Raw genomic sequence first — 20,866 nt, 5'->3', positions numbered from 1 at the left:
CAAATCACAAATGTATTAAAGATCTGTTACATTGCTATTTATAGTTAATATTTAAGCTCCATATTACTCATTTCAACGAACTTCTAACGTTGTTTTTCTTCTGTCCTGTTTTTTCCTCTCCATTCATACCTAATTTAAAAATAACGTTAACAAATAAATTACTTCCTCAAATGCCTGTGATGCATTAGTAATATTGCACTGGCTATATAATATGTATTACTCCAGTTTTTTCTCTCTTTTTTTAAATAATAGGGTTTCGTAATGTTTGACTTATTGATGCCTTTAAATCTGCAACAACATCAACATCAACATCTCCATGTTTAAACTGGGACTATGTTAAATCATTGTCTCACTAAGGATTCAGCTATGCAACATTTTAAAAAAAGCTTCACTCGTTCTTTTGGGTTTATAACTTTATGCTAAAGCAGAATAAAAAATAAGAACGTTCTCGCTTTTTGTGATTTTTAAGGCATGCTGTAAGTTTTTCTCTCATCCACATGGGGGCGCTGTTGCTTTAAAGTTGATTCTTATAACAGGCCAAACTGTAAACTGCAACACACTGCTCTAGTTAGACTGATGAACTGAAAGCCATTTGTCTCACACATTTCATGTAGATATGGAATTATATTAAGATATTAAACTGTTTTGGGGGTGGAATGAAGAATAGTAAACATATACACAGACGGTTGTTTAGGGCTGGGTTAGGGCTCTCAACTCTACTGCTGATTCACTGGTTTAAATAAGATTAGACTTGTGAGTCATTGATGTCCTACAACTCCTGATTCAATTTTAACTGCAATTTTCTTCAATTGAATTGGATGGTTTTGTTGTTATTACTGTTTGTACACTATATATATGTTTTAAATAGTTGTCTGTTGACAGTGATGTGTGGTTATCATTTTGTCCAGGAGAAATTTATATGATATGCACTTTAAAAAATATATATTGGTCTATTATATATTTTATTTGCATATAAAATAATAAACCTAATATGATAGCTGGGATAGGCTCCAACCAGCTGCAGCCCTGGAATGGATAAAGGAAGAAAATGAATAGATGGATGAATGAATGGATTTACAAGTCAAGTTCAGTAAAAGAAATAAAGCCATTGTTTAAAAAGCACAACTTGCTTGAAAATCTAAAGATTAAGATGTATTTGAAAACACAGGGTGGAATGGTGATGCTGAAGATTGTCTATTGAAATACAGTCCTGGGCCTTTCTGTATGGAGTTTGTATGTTCTATCTGATACCCTAACTTCCCTGCAAAGAAGTGCATGCAGTTAGGTTAATTGGTGATTCTGAATTGCCTGGTGTAAGTGTAAATGGTTGGCTCTGCGACAGTATCGGTATATTTAAATTAAGGTAACTGTGGGCTGTTATTATTATTATTATTATTAGTAGTAGTAGTAGTAGTAGTAGTAGTATTGTAGTATGTGTGCATAGATGTGTATTCCATCACTCGCAATCTATTTAGGGAGGAAACTGTCGCATTTAATGTTAATGGCTTCAAAAGGGCAACTCTGGACGATTTATATAATTTAACCTTGTGATGACGCAAACAGTTTAGTAAGGCTGATAATATATAACTAACTAATAGATTATAATAGCAAAATTCACTCTTTGCAGTAACGTATACATATCCTGTGCATTTAGTATTATGGGAATTTTACAAAATCGCTGTTTCATTTGCCTTGTTCATTGGTTACGCTGCGATTACGATATTTCCAACAACACGTGAACGCAGCAAAGGCTACTGGTGACGGAGCAGAGGCAGAAGAGCAGCGGGGAGCTGCCAGCATCGTCTCAGACCGTCGCAGGACAGAAAGGTGTGAAAATACTGGTCCACCAGATAGACTGGCGATAACACACTGAGATGAGATTGTTATGATAAAACTGTCACTCTGAAAATACCAGCGTCGCCATCTCGCTTGGTTGAATTTGACACTAGGGTTGCGTCAAGTTACATTGCTACGTTAGCTAGTTTCGTGCTAGCACAGTGACGCTAGCAATCGCTGTAGTATTCTTACATAGTGGAGGGTAGCGACAGCTAGAAGAGCTAATGTTAGCTTGCCGGTTAGCCCCTCATGTCATCCTTAAGACTACAATTATCATATCGTAGAGCTAACCTAAACATGCTCATTGCTGTTGCGGAATTATTATGGAAATTACACACTTTGCGGGGGAAAGTTTAACGAAAGCTGCTGCTGAATGTGTTGCTCCTCTTTGATCATTTGACAGCTCCGTATCAGCGGAGATATGGAGACACCGGGGAGAATAGCAGCCACACCGGACGCCCTGGACTTTACGGTGGAAAACGTGGAGACGGTAAGTTTTTGCATCAGTCAGCTCAAGAGGAAAAGCAGGGGCTGTGTTAAAGATAATACGGGCGAATTAAGGGGGGAAGCAGGACGCTTAAGTGCGCCTTGTAGCCCGCTGTAATTACTTTGGTTAAGACTTTTTCCTACAATGCTGGTTTATTTAGGGGACGTGATGTTGCTGTGTTTACGAGCTGACCTCACCTAATTTAGCCTCGACTAAATGCTATGTTTAGAAAGAATACTGAAGTGGTAACAGGTTGTACCATGCACATTCTCCTAAGTGCGCTTCAAGGTTTTGTTTATCTTTGTCAGATTGGTTATATTCAGCTGGTGTGTGTGTGTGTGTGTGTGTGTGTACGTGCGTGTGCATGACAGTGTTTGCAGCCAGGTCGCTGTGAAAAATCTCCCTCCTTGGTGGCCGCTAACAGGGGCACAAGGGGATGGGTGGGGAGGCGGTGGAGAGTGTGTGTGTGAGAGAGAAAGGTTCTCCTGTGGTGGATGAGAGCTGATGTGATAAAACTGATAGAGGGATGAGGTGAAGGAGGGAGGGGTCCATGTCGATAACAGTGCCAGTAAAGAAAGAGGAGGGGGTGAGAGGAGGTTGGGGATGCGACAGAAATGATTAGAGGCAGGTTTAAAGGAAAGAGGCAGATTCCTGTGGGGAAAATGCCTGGATAGATAGGTAGTGTGGTGTAATAAAAGCACAAAGAAGAATAACAAACACGGAGCACGGTCCTGTTCCGCCTTGGGATAATCTATTTTCACTTATTCATGTTTCATTTCTGCAAGTGGAGAGTGTATTGTTTTATTGGCACACTAGAGGAAAAAGATACTCCATTCCATGGAATTACATTTTCTAAATTTAAAGTTAACACTAACATATATTACATGCACTCCTTCAAATGTGCAATTAATATAACTTGAAGCATGGAGGTAAATTTTTTAGATAGTAAACTAAGTCCAAACTCATATGCTTAGATATTATCATAACATTGTTCTGTTTTTATTTTGAGTTTGCAATATTGAAGTGAAACCTTGCTTACCAAAAACCTTTCACACAAGCAAAAACAATGCCTGATATTTACAAAAAAAAAATGGTGTGAATCACATGCGCTACATTCAGCTTTCACTGACTCATTTTACTGTCTGAATCAGGTAGTCGTGTCAGGGTACTAATCATTCAGTAAATAATAGTTTTTAAAAAGTGTTTAAGAGCATCTCTGTAATGTCTTTGCAAATAACAAAATGTCATGTGTGGGTAGTGTTTAAGAATTTAAGGTCGTTATTCAGATTGTGTGACAGCTTGCACCAGCATTCAGTCTGTTCCAAGCCGTACAGCACTATCTGTAATCTCATGAACTGATATAGCATGCATACAGCACATAGCATCTGAAATATAATTTCCCATAAAATATATCAGCAGTTTTGTATTTATAGTGCAGTGGCATTTCAAAACTAATGAGATATTGTTAGTCTAAGGCTTGACTATATTTAGAAAGTAATACCGGTAGTTGAGATTTTTTTTCTATTTTCTTATCCTTTCTTGTTAGCTTGGTGATAACACTTTGGTTATGGGATCAGTAGGATGCTAAGAGAATGGAAAGTGTCTTTAAATTTCTTTTCCTGCTTACCTAAAAACATCCTTAGCATGTAAATCTGATATTTAACTTATTGTCTAATATGTTAGTATCGGCAGTAAATTACCTACTGTACAGTAGCATATGGCTTATGAATAAAAAGATAAATTGTAAATTTATTGGAGCAGTTGAAAAAAGGAGATTGTAGATGCAGAATTTTCCCTTTGCTGCAGTGGGTGTTGGGTAGTGTGTGCTTATATTATAGATGGTGGTGGAGATGATGGTTCCTGGCCCAGTGTTTCTATGTGTTCCATAGAGTGCTCTTTGTTCAGTCTCAGCTCTGTGAAACAAAGTGTCACACTGTCAGGATATTTGTGTGCATAATAAAAGGGGTTCGAACACTGGCGTACGTTTCCGCCCAACTATAATTATCTTTGGAGTCACTATGTGCCAAGAAAGGGAATTTTTTAGAGGAAATTCAGAGCGCCACAGTGTGTTTTTAGGATTTTGCCATTTTTCAGCTCTCCTCTGAGACAAAATACTGCTGTACCACAGGAAAGAAGCCCAACACTGCACTGGATCGGCCCAATTCTTGCTCAAGGGAACTTTAACGGGGTGACTTTCTGTTACCGTAACTACCTGTAATCACCCCACACAGGATGCTGTGCACAGGAGACTGTCAAGGTCCATTTAGTATGGTTTAGCTCCCTGCCTCTCAGCTGGTAAAGCACCTCTGTCATTCAGTAACTGTAGGTAATTTCAGGGTGAGATCTATGTAGCAGCAGGTGCAGTTTTAAGAAGTTTTATCACATTTAAAGGCTGAGGAGACTATTCACCCAGCCAGCTAACATATTATAGAACATAGCAGCACCCTAAAATCTGTCACTGAGAAATTACACATGATGTATTAAATAGTTTTTCAGTAGTGAGAGTGTAAGAGTTTTATATATCTTCTGGTGCTAATCCAATGCCAGTATTAAATGAATAACCCGAATTACTCACTGTGAGAAAGAGACTGGGAATCTTTTTTTTAATGTTTAAGTCTAGACATTAATAATTGGTTAATTAGCTCCTGTCATGTAAAGATACAAGTTAAGCGTTCTCATCCTCACCATCTTGGTATTTTGAAACAAAGAACAGGAGAATCTGACTGTGAAACTAAGAACACCACGCTTACTCGCAGCTTGTTATTGGGCCAATTGTTGGCCAAAGAATCTCCCCTGGGTAGTGTTGTTTCTTTACTCTAATAATAACCATAATTTACAAAATTAATATAATGTTTTAATCAACAGTGACAGAGAAAGTGAGCTGAGGACAGTTTTACTGTAGACTTCTACACAACCAGACTTCTTTTTATCAGAGAAGTCAACCTCATCTGACCATTAAAATGCATGTTTTCAGTGAGTGCTCATAAACCCCAGTTCTCTATTATAGACATTGTCCAATTATATTAACATTTTGAAGATGCATGGATATAAATAAGATCAGTGCAGTCCAGCCCTGACTTAGAAGTTTTAACATCAAATCAAATCACTTTTATTGTCACATCACATGTGCAGGTACACTGGTACAGTACATGTGAGTGAAATTCTTGTGTGCGAGCTTCACAAGCAACAGAGGTGTGCAAAAATACAATAATATAAGAACAAGCAAAATATAAGAATGGCTAAATCTGAGAATTATATGAATAAATATATGTACAATATAAGAGTGTACATCGGGTGTCTTTCTTGCCTCAAAACACAAAGAATTTGGTTTTAAAGTAATTAAAATTTCTATCTTTTTCACCAGATCCTTCAATTTAGATATCCTTTTTAAAGTTATCAATTGTAATTCATAAGTACTTCTGTGATACTAACTCACTCTCAGAGCTGAAAGGTTTAGTACGTTTGAGTTCACACACACAGAGTTGTGCTGCAATGTTTTACAAACTGATTGTAGCTGACAGAGAGCCTGATTAGGAGTAGGTGCAGAGGAGTTGATCACAGTATCATCTGCATAAAAATGAAACTTTGCTTTAGTGATATTTTAATGGTCGTCAAACATTTCACATTTCTCTAGGGGCCACCGGCATGCAAAGAAGGCTGACCTTACCTCGATGATACGTAGGCTCACTAGGCGAAATGACGATCCCTGTTAAGTCCAGAATACATGGCTTCCACTCGCCCAATCTTTACTCCGAAGATTTGGGCCAGCTTATGCACTCCATTCAGTCTTGAGTTGCGGTTCCTCACCCCGCAGATAGTTCAACACTTGGGTGATGAGACATAAAAGTAATCATATTCCAAATAAACAAAAAAAGAGGGGAGTGAAGCCTGGAGATGCTTTAGTATCCTCTTCTTGAAAACCCATCATCTCACACCTGCTCCTGTCATTTCATGAAGGGCAATTTAGTATGCCTGGAGGCTCTTCAGACTAGGGCTGTGCGATATGACCAAAATCTCATATCCTGATATAAGAATTCTATCGTCCTGATAACAATGTAAATCACAAAAATGTATCATTTTCTGTAAATTCTGTGAATCTCGGGCAGCTCGACTTGCGGGAAGTGTTTCCAGCTGCGCGTCATGTAGCTGGAGTCGAGTGTTTTTACAGATGCATGAAACGATACATTTTTAGACATAAGTTGTAACAGCCGCCGTTTTCTTTGTGAGTATTTATTACACGGCGTGCTGCGGAGAACAGCCTGTTCTAACATTTGAGTCTAAGGTTTATTTTTTAGCACCTGGCGGCTCTTCTTTACTTCTCATCCGTAAATAATCTGCTCTTTCACGTAATTCAGTTTATTTTGAAAAGTCTCAACAGGATCTTGAGCTTTATTGTGAAAGGTTTATGTGGAACATAAACAAGCGGACACGCGATGCTGTTACCGTCGTTGTTGCTAACCACAACGCATAAAAACAGGCGCTTGTCCGTCTGTAGTGTGGTTATATTAGATATAAGAGAAAGAGAGAACTTTAAGAAATTAATATAGCCACTACAGTGACCATCAAAGGATGAAAAAATATTGCCATAAAGAGTTTATTTTGCGACACCACGAAACAAACGATAGTGTAAAATGAAACGATATATATCGTTATATCAAACACCCCTACTTCAGACCCACACCCTTCACATCCTTGTGGCCAAATCCTCGGGTGGGTGGTACTGTGACAGTATTATGGTTGTTTATATCTAAGATAAACGACAACAATCTTAGAACTGAATCATGGGACGCACCTTTAGTTAGATGAAGTAAAATAATATTAATGAAGTTGATCACAGTTACACTGAACATTAGCGCAAAGCACAGAGAGTGAAGTCAACAGGAAAAGCACACTTATGGGGTTTTTTTAGTTGTCATGTCTTAACTAACATCAGCTCTAAATATCAGATAGATGCATTTCTATAGTAAATAAATATTATTATCCTCAATTCAGTATCTACACCTCAGCAGTCCTCTGAAAATTTTCAGGAAAATAAATGGTTTATGGAACAAGGGACTGCATATGGAGACATTTGGTACAAGAGATTTTTTTAGTGTTCATGTGACTGAGATATAATCACTCTTGGCAACATAGTATTCTTAATTTCTATCTTGGCTGTATGCTGTCAACAGCCACCCGCGCACACAAACTATTGTTCTTTGTTCCCTCATTAATCATCATTCGTCTGCATGTCTCTGACTCTCGCAGTGTTATCATGGGTCAGTGATGTGATCATGCCTTCTGCATACACAACCGTAGCTGCTACAGTGACACTTGTGGACAGATGGCTTGAAAATACACTGAACCTGACCTGCTGTGTGTGAACACAGTGTGCAAAGATATTTCCAAAGTATGTGTGTGGGGGGTTCCTGCTTTTATGCCTTAAAAGCATGCTGGGGAAGAGAGATTTCTTTAGTAAAAATAAAAAATAAAAAGACTGCCTTTATTTTAGATCTGCCTACCTCTGTTAGTCCAAATCTGCTGCTATGCACGTTTTGTTATTTTAATAAGATCATTTTTAATTTGTAATGGCTCTCACCTCCTGGATTTGCTTCATATTTGGTATTTAGTAAATTATAGGTGAAGTATTATAGCTATTTGTTTTGGTAGTGAGGATTCAGCTAGATGGTGAATCTGTCTGATGGAGGCATGTTTTTTTTTTTTTTGTTTTGTTTTTTTTACCTACACGCCCTTTCCCTTCCTACAGTGGTGAGGAGGCTAATGACCTTTGACAGTGTCTGCCAAGAGCTCGGCTTCCTCAGGTGAAGCCAGGTGGTTCAGGCATTGTGCGACCATCTGTAGATACAACTACCTCTGTCAACTGCAAGTAATATTGAGGGATGGTGTTTTTAAAGATGTGGGTTTTCTTCTTTTCTTCTTGTTTTAAGAACCAGTTAACAGTAGACAATACAGTTGTTTGAGATTTTTGAGATGTCTCGTGTGATTTATAGGAAAAGACAAACAGTGGTTCTTTGTCAGCAGATTAAAGGAGCAAACTGAGCAGACTGTTTAGCATGGTGTGCTTTGATAATAAACCTCGGAAGGACAGAGCAGCTCAGACACAGCGCTGTTCGGGATTAAATAAGGAGAAGTCTACGATCACACAGTGGAGTTAAAAGCTGCTGTTTATGACTCGGATTACATCAATGGCACAGTGGAACTGACTAAACCGTTTTTATACATCCAATCTTTTTATGTTTGATCTATGTCTTAATTGGTATATGAGTGAAAGCTGGACCTGAATATTCATCTATTCAGATTTGCATTAACATTTTCCTCTTGGATGAGCAGTTCGCGCTCAGTTATGTACAGAGATGGGCAGTAACGCGTTACTTGTAACGCGTTACTGTAATCCGATTACTTTTTTCAAGTAACGAGTAAAGTAAGGGATTACTATTGCAAAAACGGTAATTAGATTACCGTTACTTTCCCGTAGGAACGCTGCGTTACTGCGTTACTAAAACCGTGATTTTCTTGCGAGAATGTCTCATGACAGTGACGTAAGCGAGTGCGACGTGTGTGACAACAGCTGTGTGCAGATCAACAATGGATCATATATCGAGTGCGGGAGAGAGTATGAGCGTGCAGCGTTTAAAGCGTGGAAGTACTGACCTTACTTTGAGTTTGATTCCGTAAAAAGTGACAAAAACATTAGTGTCCGTTGTGCGTGGGAAGAAAACTTCTTTTTACAGCGAAAAAAACCCCCTAAACTTCCAAGCAAGCACCGAGTGCGCTACGACGTAATGGGAAACTCACAGAGAAACTGCCGTATCCTTCCACTGACCGCTGCGGCACGCCTGCACCAGGATAACCCTCCGCCTACCCTACTCCTGCTTTACAGGTGAAAATAGAGCAAAAGGACCGCTAGTCTTTGACTTTATTTATTTTCTTCTGTGTTTTACTTGCATCTGAAAGAGTGAGTGTAAACACAATATATATATATATATATATATATATATATATATATATATATATATATATATATATATATATATATATATATATATATATATATATATATATATTATGTGCTGGAATGTGCAGAAAATAGGTTTAAATGTTAAACTAATTTCTTCCAGTCAGAGAATGTTGCATATAATTAAAATTTTGCTTCATGCATAAAGTTAAAAGATTAAAACTAACAAAACAAGTTTTAAAAAGAGACTTTTCCATTTGATTACATTTTGTATGGTGATTATGTAGAAAAAGTAGAATTGGGCTGAAAGATCTATCACTTTATCACCTATTCAGGTTGTAAATCATGCTTTTAAAAAGTAACTAAGTAACTAAGTAACTAAGTAATTAATTACTTTTGAAAATAAGTAATCAGTAAAGTAACGGGATTACTTTTTTGGGGAAGTAATCAGTAATTAATTACTGATTACTTTTTTCAAGTAACTTGACCAACACTGGTTATGTATACCCTAGTAACTTCATAAACCTTGTTGTATTATAACTTTAACTGTCCCTGGTACCAGGCTCCTTGCACTCTTGCTTCTGTTAACTTTATTGAAGAGTGCTGTGTTTTCAGTTTTACCTGAATCCAGTAGTTTTGGGCAAATTCGCACATAAATATTTTGTGTTGATTGTGAGATTTGTGAAGTCAGACGCTTTTCTCTAGTAGTAAAGCAAACTGCAATCCTTCCTCCCCTGAATGATCATATTTTATTCAGATAATGAGCACAGAGAAGCAGAGCTACTCCTAGATGGGTCTGTTGCTAGTGTTTGTATACGATCATGTGAGAAGGACAACAAGGTGCTGAGTGAAATGATTACAGTCAGTGCTAATCATCAATAAAATGAGATTTAAATGGTTAAAAAAAACAGAACATCATTAGAAGAAAGCTGGTCAGTTATTTGTGGCATCTCAGTTATTTGCGAGATGCCACAAATAACTGAGTATAGGGGAAACATTGCCTATTTTCCATATATGCTTCCCAGGTAATGTTTCCAGGAAAATACTGCCAATAGGTCTATATACATCACAAATGAATGGATTAGCTGATCTATATTAATATTGAAATTATTTTCCCTTCTCTAAAAATGATAAATGTCCTAAAAATCCAGTTATAGTTGGGGCCAAATTGCAAAGATCCTGCCAAATCACAGCACAACATTCATTTTTCATACATTTTGCCATGGAGATTTTTCTACATCAGTGGTTCTCATATTTTCTAGCATGCTACACTTGAAGTGAAACATAGTTCACACCCCTCAATTTATAAGTTGTTAACAGTAATGCAGGTTGAATTATAGTTAAAGGTTAGCACAAAAGCAACAGTAAACCGTTGTCCTTATTTTCCCTACAATTTATCAGGCTTAGTTTCTCTCCATGTGTCAACAGTCCTCAATCGTGGTATATGTGGTTTAAAAAAAGAGGTTTTGTAGCCTGTTATCACTTATGTTTCTCTGAAACTGAAGATAGATGTTAAGTATGAGCTTAGAATAAGTAAAGGTGCCTTACCATACATATGGCTCCTATAGCTCTTGCTATAGCATCTGTACAGCTATGTACAGATGCTACCTGACTGTGCAAACAGTCAGCTCATTAACAGCCAGCAGCCGTGTTCAGAGTAGTATAGTGAGTGGAGACAGATAATTGCAGTGGAGGATGACAGACATTTAGAGAACATCACCTGAAACTCTGCCTCTAGTCAGTATTGACTTTGTATTGATAGTCTTTTTTCAGCTTTAGTTGTATTGTTGTCCTTTGTAACCTGTCATGTTTTTTTGCTGTATTGTTAAACCTTCCCTTTTCTACAACATTATATTTTGGGGTAAAATGTAAATCCTAGAAGAAATGTGAGGAACAGAGGCATGGGAAGAAACCAGATGGACAGTTAAGGCTCGAGGAAGAAAAATAGAGAGATGAACTGTCAGAGAGAAAAGAGGAGAGCATGACTGGTGGTGGAGGAAGTGATGTGAGCAGGCTTCAGGGGTAAAAGACAAGGATCAAAAGCTCACTGAATAGATTTTTTTTGCTTCCCTGAGACACTATGTGCTGGCAGCCAGCTGTTTCAGTTCAGTGAGCATGTATGTGTGCTAGTGCGCTTGTGTGCGAGACAGAGAGAAGGAAATAAAAAGGCATTTTATGCAGAGTAGTGCCTCAGTATTTTGTCTAGCATTGTCAGGATTGGAGGTGACTGTTTAATTAACAGTGCATTTTATTTTCTTGTATTGTCCTCTCTCACACTCATCCCTTATCTTTTTTTTTTTTCCTTTGGCTCTCTCTTTGCTCTCTCTGCACTCAAGTACTCAAATTACTCAGAGCTACATTTCACAGAGTCCTATTTTCAGGTCATTGCTTTCTCAACTCTTCAGATTTTGGAGGTAACCTGTCTATTTGGTGTTTATGTGTTGCCAAGTGAGAAAAGATTCTCATTTCTCAAGGCATCAAGGCCTTTCCAGCATACAAGTGCTCAAAGGAATGCATCTATTCGCAGCAGGTCTGTTTGCGGACACCCACTGTTGTGACTGTGGAGTGTAGTTGCAAACATTTCTCACAAGAAAGTTGTTCAGATCCTTCATGGTTCAAGACTGTATGGATTGGTTTCACTGTTTAGTATTATTCTTCTCTTTTCTTTTTCATAGGCACTCCACCAGTTGTACTATGACCCTAATATAGAAAACAAGAATCTGGCCCAGAAATGGCTAATGCAGGCTCAGGTCTCGCCTCAGGCCTGGCAGTTTTGCTGGGCCCTCCTGAGCCCAGAAAAGGTACATGGTACACAGACGCTCACAAAGACGCACATAGATAGAAGAAACTAAGATATTTTCTGTAATTTGCATCCATCTTTTCTTCGTCCACAGGTTCCAGAGATCCAGTACTTTGGCGCTAGTGCACTTCACACCAAGATCTCTCGGTACTGGTCAGATATCCCCACAGACCAGTATGAGTCTCTGAAGAGCCAGCTGTTCTCCCAGATTGCCTGCTTCTCCTCTGGCTCCAAGATGGTGCTCACAAGGCTGTGTGTGGCATTGGCCTCTCTGGCACTCAATACCATGCCTGAGGCCTGGCCTGGCGCAGTGGCAGAGATGGTGCGAGTGTTTCAGGAGGACGGGGGAGGAGTGGACGGGCGGGCACGCTGCCTTGCATTGCTAGAGCTGCTCACTGTCCTGCCTGAGGAGTTCCAGACCAGCCGCCTGCCCCAGTACCGGAAAGGACAGGTATCTCTCCAGGCACCCCTTTCTCCTATCTTTGCATCCACTGCAGGTCTCCCTATATTAAATATTTAAATTTTTAACTCTTTTACTCAACCACTGTCCATGCATCTTCAGAGTGTTAATAGTGCTTTACAAGATTTTTAGTTGTGGAAATGTGGAAAATTTAAAAAACTTAAACGGCTCACATGCCAGTAGCGACTTCTTGTAGTATTTTATGCAGCCCGTGTATTCAACCAGAGTTCATGTTATGCTATGACAACACAAGACTAAGAAAGCTTTAACATTTTTTGCATTTTAGCTACCTCTCATTTCTTTCTTTCTTTTATTAAGTGTTTTTGAACAACAGTTCTTTCTTTTGACTGGATTTTTTAACTACAGAGATGTTTGTGAGAAAACAATGGTTAATATTCCAAAAAGTATGGTATCCAAGTATTTTATTGCCACCAAAATAAGAGGCAAATACCAGACCTAAACAAAGCTTTAGCAGTATTAACCCTTTTTATCATTATCACTCTAGGTTCGGGGAGCCCTGGGACGGGAGTGGGGGTCAGTGTGTCCCTTACTGCAACAACTACTGCGGCGGACAGACAGCCCGGGAGCCGTGAAAGCTCGCGTGCTACGCTGCCTGTCATCGTGGGTGCTGCTAGATGTGCCCCTCAGCGAGAGTGAAGGCCTGGTGCACGACTGCTTTAGTGCCCTGCCCGACCCAGAGCTCTTCGACACAGCAGTAGAGGCAATAGTCAATGCCATCTCGCAACCCGACTCCCAAAGGTGTGTACAAATGTTTGTAAATGTGCGTTTATGTTTACCCATTAAAATGGGATTATAACTATAAGACGACATGATAACTATACTGCTACACAAAAGGTTGTGAGGAACTGGTGAAAATACACTGGAGTCAAAATGAAAACAGTGAAAGAGAGAGATGAAAAAATCAGTAGCTTAGGGCTGAGAGCAGACAGGGTGGGCACTGGAAGGGCACAAGGGAGGGATGGAAAGAAGGAAGGAAGGAGGGAGGGATTGATACAGGGCAATCTGACAGCCAGGGGGAGGAGAGCGGCATTTCTCGGTTGGCTGGCGTTGCTATGGTTACAGAGCTGGGGAGAGATGTCATCATGCCCCGGTTGATTCAGACATAGCAGGCACCCATTACCCCTCCCCTTAGAGACAGAAATCTAGAGGGAGGGGGCGATGGGGCGATGCAAAGAGAAGAAAGGATGCTAAGAGACAGGGGAGGGCAAGGGAAGGTGTGAGATGTGTGGAAGGATAAAAGGCTTCATCCTCCATACCTCTGCACGGCTGCACAGACAGAGGGGGGTGGACCTGTGAAGTTGCTGTTGACAATTTGTTTTAAACAACCTGACATTATTCCTAGCAGATGGTAGGAGGACAATTAATGGCAGTGGAGTTACAGGTAGAACATCTTCAGTCTCAACATGACACACACAGCATAAAATAAGTATTTCCAGGCTCCTAGAATAGACTGTTACAAATGTTATCCTTCTGATTTCTTCTGATTTCCTTTTTTTTCAGTTATGTTTTCGTTTTCTCTTTTTTTGTTTTCTGGTTTTTTTGGTTCCCCTTTTTTCTTTTTTTAATGTCATGGTTGTCAGCCCCTCCCAGAAGTCATGTCTTATTAGAAGCGTCTCCTGAGACACATGTGGCCGCTGTTTTTGTTGGTCCATTGTTTAATCATAAGGTTAAAGTAGCTCCATAAAATAGTATCTGTTCATTAATGAATGAAAGACAAGGAAACGCATAAATCTGTTTTTCCATTATCCCTTAAAATACTGTCAAAGCCCACATTTTTTTCCATCCTTCACAATCGCTTTTTTAATTCTATTCTATTGATTCTCTCACTCTACCTCTGATTCTTTGTGCTCTTCCTTTCCCCTTTCTCATCTCTCTCATCAGCACTAAGCCCTCCTCCCTGTCTCTTGTTCTCTCTTTCTGTTTAAACACATTACAGTCAACTCATTTAGGGGGATGCTATTGGTCCAGCTGCATCCTGTTGCCAGGCAACCCATTTCCCCTGTCTCAGAGTGTTGCAGTAATTGCAGAGGGGATCAGAGGTGGGGAGAGGGATGTTGGGGGGGAGGGAGGAGCTGGAATGAGAGGGAGAGAATGAAGGAGGAGTCAAGAAAGGCAGAAAGTGTATAACATCATGGTAGGAGCTAAAGAGAAGAGGAGATAACTATAAGCTAGCGGAGAGGAGATTGCAGCAGGCTGTCTCAGAGGAATCTCCAGAATGTCATGTCAAGTAAAGGAAGTGGGGAAATGCATACAAATTCATTCTTCCCTTTTAATCACATGACATGCACACCAAGCCTTCCTTTTCTGGGATAAAAGTGCATGACCTGCATTTGCAAAGCACCTTATTAAAAATGAATGATCTTCTGAGTGCATGAGTGCAGTCTACCGGTCACATGTACACACACGCGTGCTCGCACAGTCAGTTAGGTTAAGTGCAGTTCTCGGTGCAGCTCATAGCATTACTTAGACAGCTGAACACAGGATCTAGGCCAATAGATGTACAGGTATGAGATTATTAGATGGAGGCCATATTCATACACATGTGCTTCGCTACAGGGTGGATCTCACTCAAGAAAAGGCTGAATCAGCATGGGCAGCTTAATAGAGGGCTGGACTTCATACAGGACCATAGAACCATCTGCTTGACTTATAAAAGGGTCCTAAAGAAATTAAAATAATAAATCCTTTCTATGACCGCAGCAAGGGATACATTTAACGTGCAACACAGGAGGTACATTGCAAGGGGGGTCGGGTGGGTGTGGACACTTTTCCTGTGGCTGCTGTTAAATTACCACTGAGAAATATTTAATTAGTCAACATAGACAGGAAATCCATGTAGCTATCAAAATTTAAAGATGACCTTTTTTTTTGCGTATGTCAAATAGATGTTTTTTGTTATTGTTGTTTTTTTAAAGATTAAAAAAACATTACTGGCAGATACTGATAATGGAAATAATAGTCAGTTGTGGCCTTAGTGTGCTTCTCTAGTGCTCTAATCTAACCTACAGTTGATTAGGTTGAAATATTTGTTGTTGTTGTTTTTTAATTTTGTGTGCTTTTCCAAATGCCGGTATAGTCCCACAACCTTGCTCTGTCATTGATAAATATTCATCGACCTGGACCAACCTCCGTATTGACTTTCTCGTAAAAGATGAAGCACGGGCTGCATGCCACAAAAGCCCAGTGGGACACACGTAATATGGTTTACATGTATAGCATTTACTCATGCACATAATCTTCTAGTTGACATTCAGGAGCCCTTCATCTCCAAATGTCACTCTTTTTCTTGCTGTCATTAAAGACGACAGGAGAACTGATGTTGTATGATGTCGTCACATGAGCAGCTGTGAGGGGAGCGTGTGGTGCCGTGTGTCACGTCATACGTGTCTTTTAGCCAGAGTGAGGGAATTATAAATGGCTGAGACAGCAGGAAGAGGACAGAATCAAATTTGACAGCAGTGAAGCTGTGAGAAGAAGCTCTGAATAGATTTTCTGGTGGGATTTTTACGGTGGGTGTGCTAGATCAGAGGTTGGACTAACTTGGACTGAGATTTGATTTGAAATAAACACTTGTCTTGGAAAGGAGCAATAAATACATCAACCTAGCTGTGAGCAGTGTGAGTCAGGTTGGTATACACTAGTTGAGAGTCCCTAGCCTTGCATCCTGTGTTTTATCTGCTGTATTTTTTTTTTTAAATCATTTTTATTAAACTTTGCAGTCTCATAAATACTGATTATAGATGTTCTTTTTATTCGTTTGTGTTTATGGGTTGCAGATATGTGAACACTTTGTTGAAACTGGTCCCTCAAGTGCTGGCACTCCAGGAGCAGCTCAGAGAGGCTGTTCAGAATGGAGACATGGAAACCTGCCACGGTATCTGCCGGATCGCCGTCACATTGGGAGAAAACCACTCCAGGTGTGTGTTTATTATAGCATAAACATAATAATAAACACTTACAAATAAAGTGATCTTGGTCAGTATTGTTGCTATTAATATTTCAAGAAATTACTTGCCCTTGAAATTTTGAAAGTGGCACTACCTTAACCTACCTTCTTAGGTTACAGGAAATACGAGTTATTTATTTATAAGTGGTCTTTACCTTTTTGTGTTTCCACACATAAAGGTAAGCATGGTTTTGGGGGAAGGAACTTCTGAGTGCCCCTGAAAAAAATCTTAAAAAGCACCTTTTGTTAGTTCAATTTAGATAAGACAAACAACACAAATGGTATTTAAAAGTCAATCTAGATCTAAATAAAAAAATAACTCTAATATTAATATAGAGTCCAGAGCAGCATTGGAATTGAAAAAGTGAGAAGAAGCAAGCTGTGGTGGTTAAGCAGCCTAGAAAGTGAATGAAGAGCAGAAGAGGTATTAGTGTATACAAAGCACTGAATTGGAGAACTGCTTTTTATTTTCTGATTGGTTACTGCGCATATTCTAACACACCCAACCCCAACACAGTCATCCTGGAAGGTGCAGCTTGCAGAATTTTCAGAGCCAAAGACCAGCTTCATCTTCATTCTTTATATACAGGCCTCATCCTATCCTCAGTGGCTGCTTTGTGTGTCTGTTTCGGTGCTGTCACGCAGACGTGCATCTCTGACAAAAACAGGGAACAGAAAAGAAAGATGGAGACAGCTGAGACATAATCTCATCACTTTTCTTTTTTCTTTTTCTTTTTTTAAATAAATTCCTGGGTATGAAAACAGCTGCTACAACAATAGCAGACTAATTTCCATTTTCATGGGTCTTCAGTGCAGCAGAGTTGCACGAAAACAATGCTTTTTAAAAGTCTTTACAAAGTTATTGAGAAAAAAACTTCTTCCTACTTTGGAGTAGGGATGGGTACCGGTATCCGGTTCTGACATAAACGGTAGTAACCAGACTGAAAAGCAGCGCACATTTCGGTGCTTTATTTTGGTGCTTTTTTTTCCCTGAAATGTCACACACTTTGGATTCTAGCCAATCATTTTACCTTTGCAAGCGTAGTATGCTGGCCCAGGTACGTACGTTCTTTTAGAGCAGAGCTACAGATTAAAAATGCCCAAAGCGAAGCAGTCAAAGTCTGGCTGTACTTCACAGCAAAAGATGCAAACTCAGCAGCCTGCAACAAGTGCTTTAAGGTGATACTGTGATACTGTCAAAGGAGGTAACACCTCGAATCTGATGAAACACCTGGGACGTACAGCATTTTGTTAAAAGCTGAGAAATGCGCCGTATTTGATAGCTTGCTGCCAGACCTCACACCGGGCACATCTACTGCGGGTGTGGTGCCTGTTATCTGACCCGGAGTTAGCAACATCCCCCAAAAACCCGAAGAGAAGAGTCCTGGCCCCTAGCCCTGTCAGTGTAGCAGAAATGATGATGATGATGGCAGCAGCAGCCGTTCTTCTCTGCGTGAGTAGCTTAATGTTGTTCGTGTGTAATTTACGCTGAGTAGGCTAACCACGTTATTACATTAATGCACGTAAGGTGAACTAGCAAACACCGTCGTAGTTACATGCGGCTGTCTTCTTGTTTGATGGCAGATACTCCCTTCACCCTGGCCAAAAAGGCTAAAATGACCAAAGAAAAAGTGGAAAACAGCTAAACATGAGAGGTTTTTGGACAAAGTTTGTGTTTTTTCCATTGTTTAAGCACTGCTTCCAGCCCAGAGTAATACCATATATGCCCTATAGCTGCAGAAAAGGCTAACATTGTTATCTTTTTACAAAAAAAAAGCTGAACATGAGAGGTTTTTGGACAAAGTTTGTGTTCTCCATTCTTTAAGCACCAGTTCGAGCACCGTTTAAGCACCGGCACCGTTTCAAAAGTACTGGTTTGGTACTGGTATCGGATAAAACCTAAACGATACCCATCCCTACTTTGGAGGGGGAAAACCCCCCCAATTAAATCTTGGTTTTTACTGAGCTCAGTTTGTATAAAATAAATCATGCTTTAAACTGTCTTTACACTGTCAGCGTTTTATGTGTTGTTGTGTTGAAAGAGTAGTCTAGTTTAAATGTGTACTAACTTCACTGTGCACTTGCCAAATCACACCTTTCTTCTATCTCTCTCTTTTTCCCTTTACACTCGTCTCTCCCACTCTCTCCAGGACTCTGTTGGAGCAGGTGGATCACTGGCAGAGCTTCTTGGCTTTAGTCAACATGATCATGTTTTGTACAGGCATCCCCGGCCACTACCCAGTCAATGAGACAACGAGCTCCCTCACACTCACCTTTTGGTACACGTTACAAGTGAGTGATGTTCTAATCAGATCTGTACCTCAAGGTTAGATTCTTACAGTATATAAAATGTGTTTATGGGTAATCCCAGCAAGTCTAGATGTTTCTGCTAGTCATGTCTTTACTGGGCATTCAAAACCATCCCTTCCATTAAGCTTTGCTACCCCCATAGTATCACAAAGCTTGCAATTCACTTGCTTTTAACAGACTTCATGAGAACATGAGTCATTCTGCACTTCATATTGCACAAATAAACTCTTCTTCGGGCTGTCATAGGTCTTTGTCTTCATTTTTTAAATTATTAATTGCAGCATTGGGTTTTGTCTTCTATATTATCTGTTTCATGGTTGGTTTCTATTTGCAGAGCTTGGGTAATTGTGTTATTATTGTAAAATCTAAACTATTAACCAAAATCAGTTCTTGTTTTTTTGTGAACTTTGTGTGAGTCAGATACCTTGGAAGTATCTCAGTCATTTTATGTAAAAGACCATCGATTTGATTCTTCGTTATTTTTTTCTTCTCAGGATGAGATCATGTCATTTGAGTCAGACAAACAGGCCGTATATCTGCAGGTCTACAGGCCAGTGTATTTCCAGCTGGTGGATGTCCTGCTGCACAAAGCCCAGTTCCCCTCTGATCACGAGTATGCATCCTGGTCCTCAGATGAAAAAGAGCAGTTCCGAATCTACAGGTGTGTTTGTTTGCTTTTGTGTTTGCGCATTTGTATGCATGGATCTGTCTCAGTCTATTGTACAAGCCCGTTTGTGCCACTGCTGTTATGTTCAAGTGTTTCGGTGATGGTCTAAGAGTTTCAGAAATTACTCACTGACAGGATGATTGGTCAACAAATGAGCATGCATTCCTCTAATAGACTCTCACTGAACTGACAGCTGAGAGGGCAAAACCTGTCTTGTAAACAGATCAACGGATAAGGTTTCTAGACTCCGTGCCCCTAAAATGTCTGTCTGTGCACGTTTGTCCTTCAGAGTGGATATCTCAGACACACTCATGTATGTGTATGAAATGCTGGGATCTGAGCTGCTGAGTAACCTGTATGACAAACTGGGAAGATTGTTGACTAATGCAGAGCAGCCTACATCATGGCAGGTGGGTGAGACATAGACATATAAACAAGCAAAGAAGTAATCGAAGCTATTTTCAGTTTCTTTCAGTGTTGCAAAAGAGCCTGGACTGAAAATGTGTCATGCTAGATACAATTCTTTTTTGAGACTAGCACCTGTAGACTTATATAACCTAAATAGACGTAAAAGCGAAATGTGTAATCACAAAAACAAAAAACATGAAAAACATTTTGATTTCAGTTTTGAATTATTTTTTCTTTCCAATGTTTTATTTATTTATTACTTCTTCTTTTAATCCATTCCTTAAGCTATTATATTTGCGTCACCTTTCTTATTTTGTACACAAATACATTGATCCGCTTCATCTTCCTCCTTCAGCACACAGAAGCTTTGCTGTATGGCTTCCAGTCCATAGCAGAGACGATAGATGTGAATTACTCTGACGTTATCCCAGGCTTGATAGGTCTCATCCCCAGAATCAACATCAACAACGTCCAGTTAGCAGACACAGTGATGTTCACAATAGGTAAGACGATAAAGATAATAAAATGAATATCAAATGTAAATAATGGCAATTCATGTGACTAGACAGTTGTGGTGCATACAGAAAAAACACACAAATAGTTTGTTGATCTGTATCTGAATTCTAGGTGCTCTGGCTGAATGGTTGGCAGACCATCCAGTGATGCTTAGCAGTGTCCTTCCCTTGGTGCTACAAGCTTTAGGAAACCCAGACCTTTCTGTGTCTTCAGTGTCAACCCTCAAGAAAATCTGTAGGGAGTGCAAATATGACCTACCCCCATATGCGACAAACATAGTCGCTGTCTCACAGGTGTGTGGATATTATACGCTTGTGTACTTTCTTCCAAATTGTTCCAGGATTTAAAAAGTTGATAATCTAACTGCTTCCTTCTTCGTTTTTGGAAGCTACGGTGTTGCAGATTTTTGTAATGTTCTTGTTTTCCAGAAATAAGTACACTTTGAACTGACTTCAGTTGT

At 39.6% G+C, this 20,866-nt stretch overlaps 1 protein-coding gene across 2 annotated transcripts in view; it reads left to right on the top strand.

Moving 5' to 3' along the window:
• The first annotated feature begins 1,734 nt into the window (after nucleotides 1–1,734).
• The window catches only part of LOC102781747 (importin-13-like), a 31,730-nt gene continuing 12,598 nt past the window's right edge, over nucleotides 1,735–20,866 (top strand). For both annotated transcript variants that reach the window (XR_004843614.2, XM_006790113.3), the window contains exons 1-11: nucleotides 1,735–1,827; nucleotides 2,240–2,326; nucleotides 11,954–12,079; nucleotides 12,173–12,529; nucleotides 13,044–13,297; nucleotides 16,336–16,476; nucleotides 18,656–18,797; nucleotides 19,310–19,476; nucleotides 19,772–19,892; nucleotides 20,246–20,393; nucleotides 20,518–20,699. Coding sequence is in view for 1 of the 2 variants with exons in the window: in XM_006790113.3 (XP_006790176.1) it covers nucleotides 2,258–2,326; nucleotides 11,954–12,079; nucleotides 12,173–12,529; nucleotides 13,044–13,297; nucleotides 16,336–16,476; nucleotides 18,656–18,797; nucleotides 19,310–19,476; nucleotides 19,772–19,892; nucleotides 20,246–20,393; nucleotides 20,518–20,699 (1,707 nt within the window). In the remaining variant the exon portion in view is untranslated. The remainder of the gene's footprint in view (nucleotides 1,828–2,239; nucleotides 2,327–11,953; nucleotides 12,080–12,172; nucleotides 12,530–13,043; nucleotides 13,298–16,335; nucleotides 16,477–18,655; nucleotides 18,798–19,309; nucleotides 19,477–19,771; nucleotides 19,893–20,245; nucleotides 20,394–20,517; nucleotides 20,700–20,866) is intronic.

Source organism: Neolamprologus brichardi, chromosome 23 (assembly GCF_056152115.1).
Source record: "Neolamprologus brichardi isolate AB-2024 chromosome 23, ASM5615211v1, whole genome shotgun sequence".
NCBI classification, from domain to species: domain Eukaryota; kingdom Metazoa; phylum Chordata; class Actinopteri; order Cichliformes; family Cichlidae; genus Neolamprologus; species Neolamprologus brichardi.
This window is presented reverse-complemented; position numbering and strand designations above follow the sequence as displayed.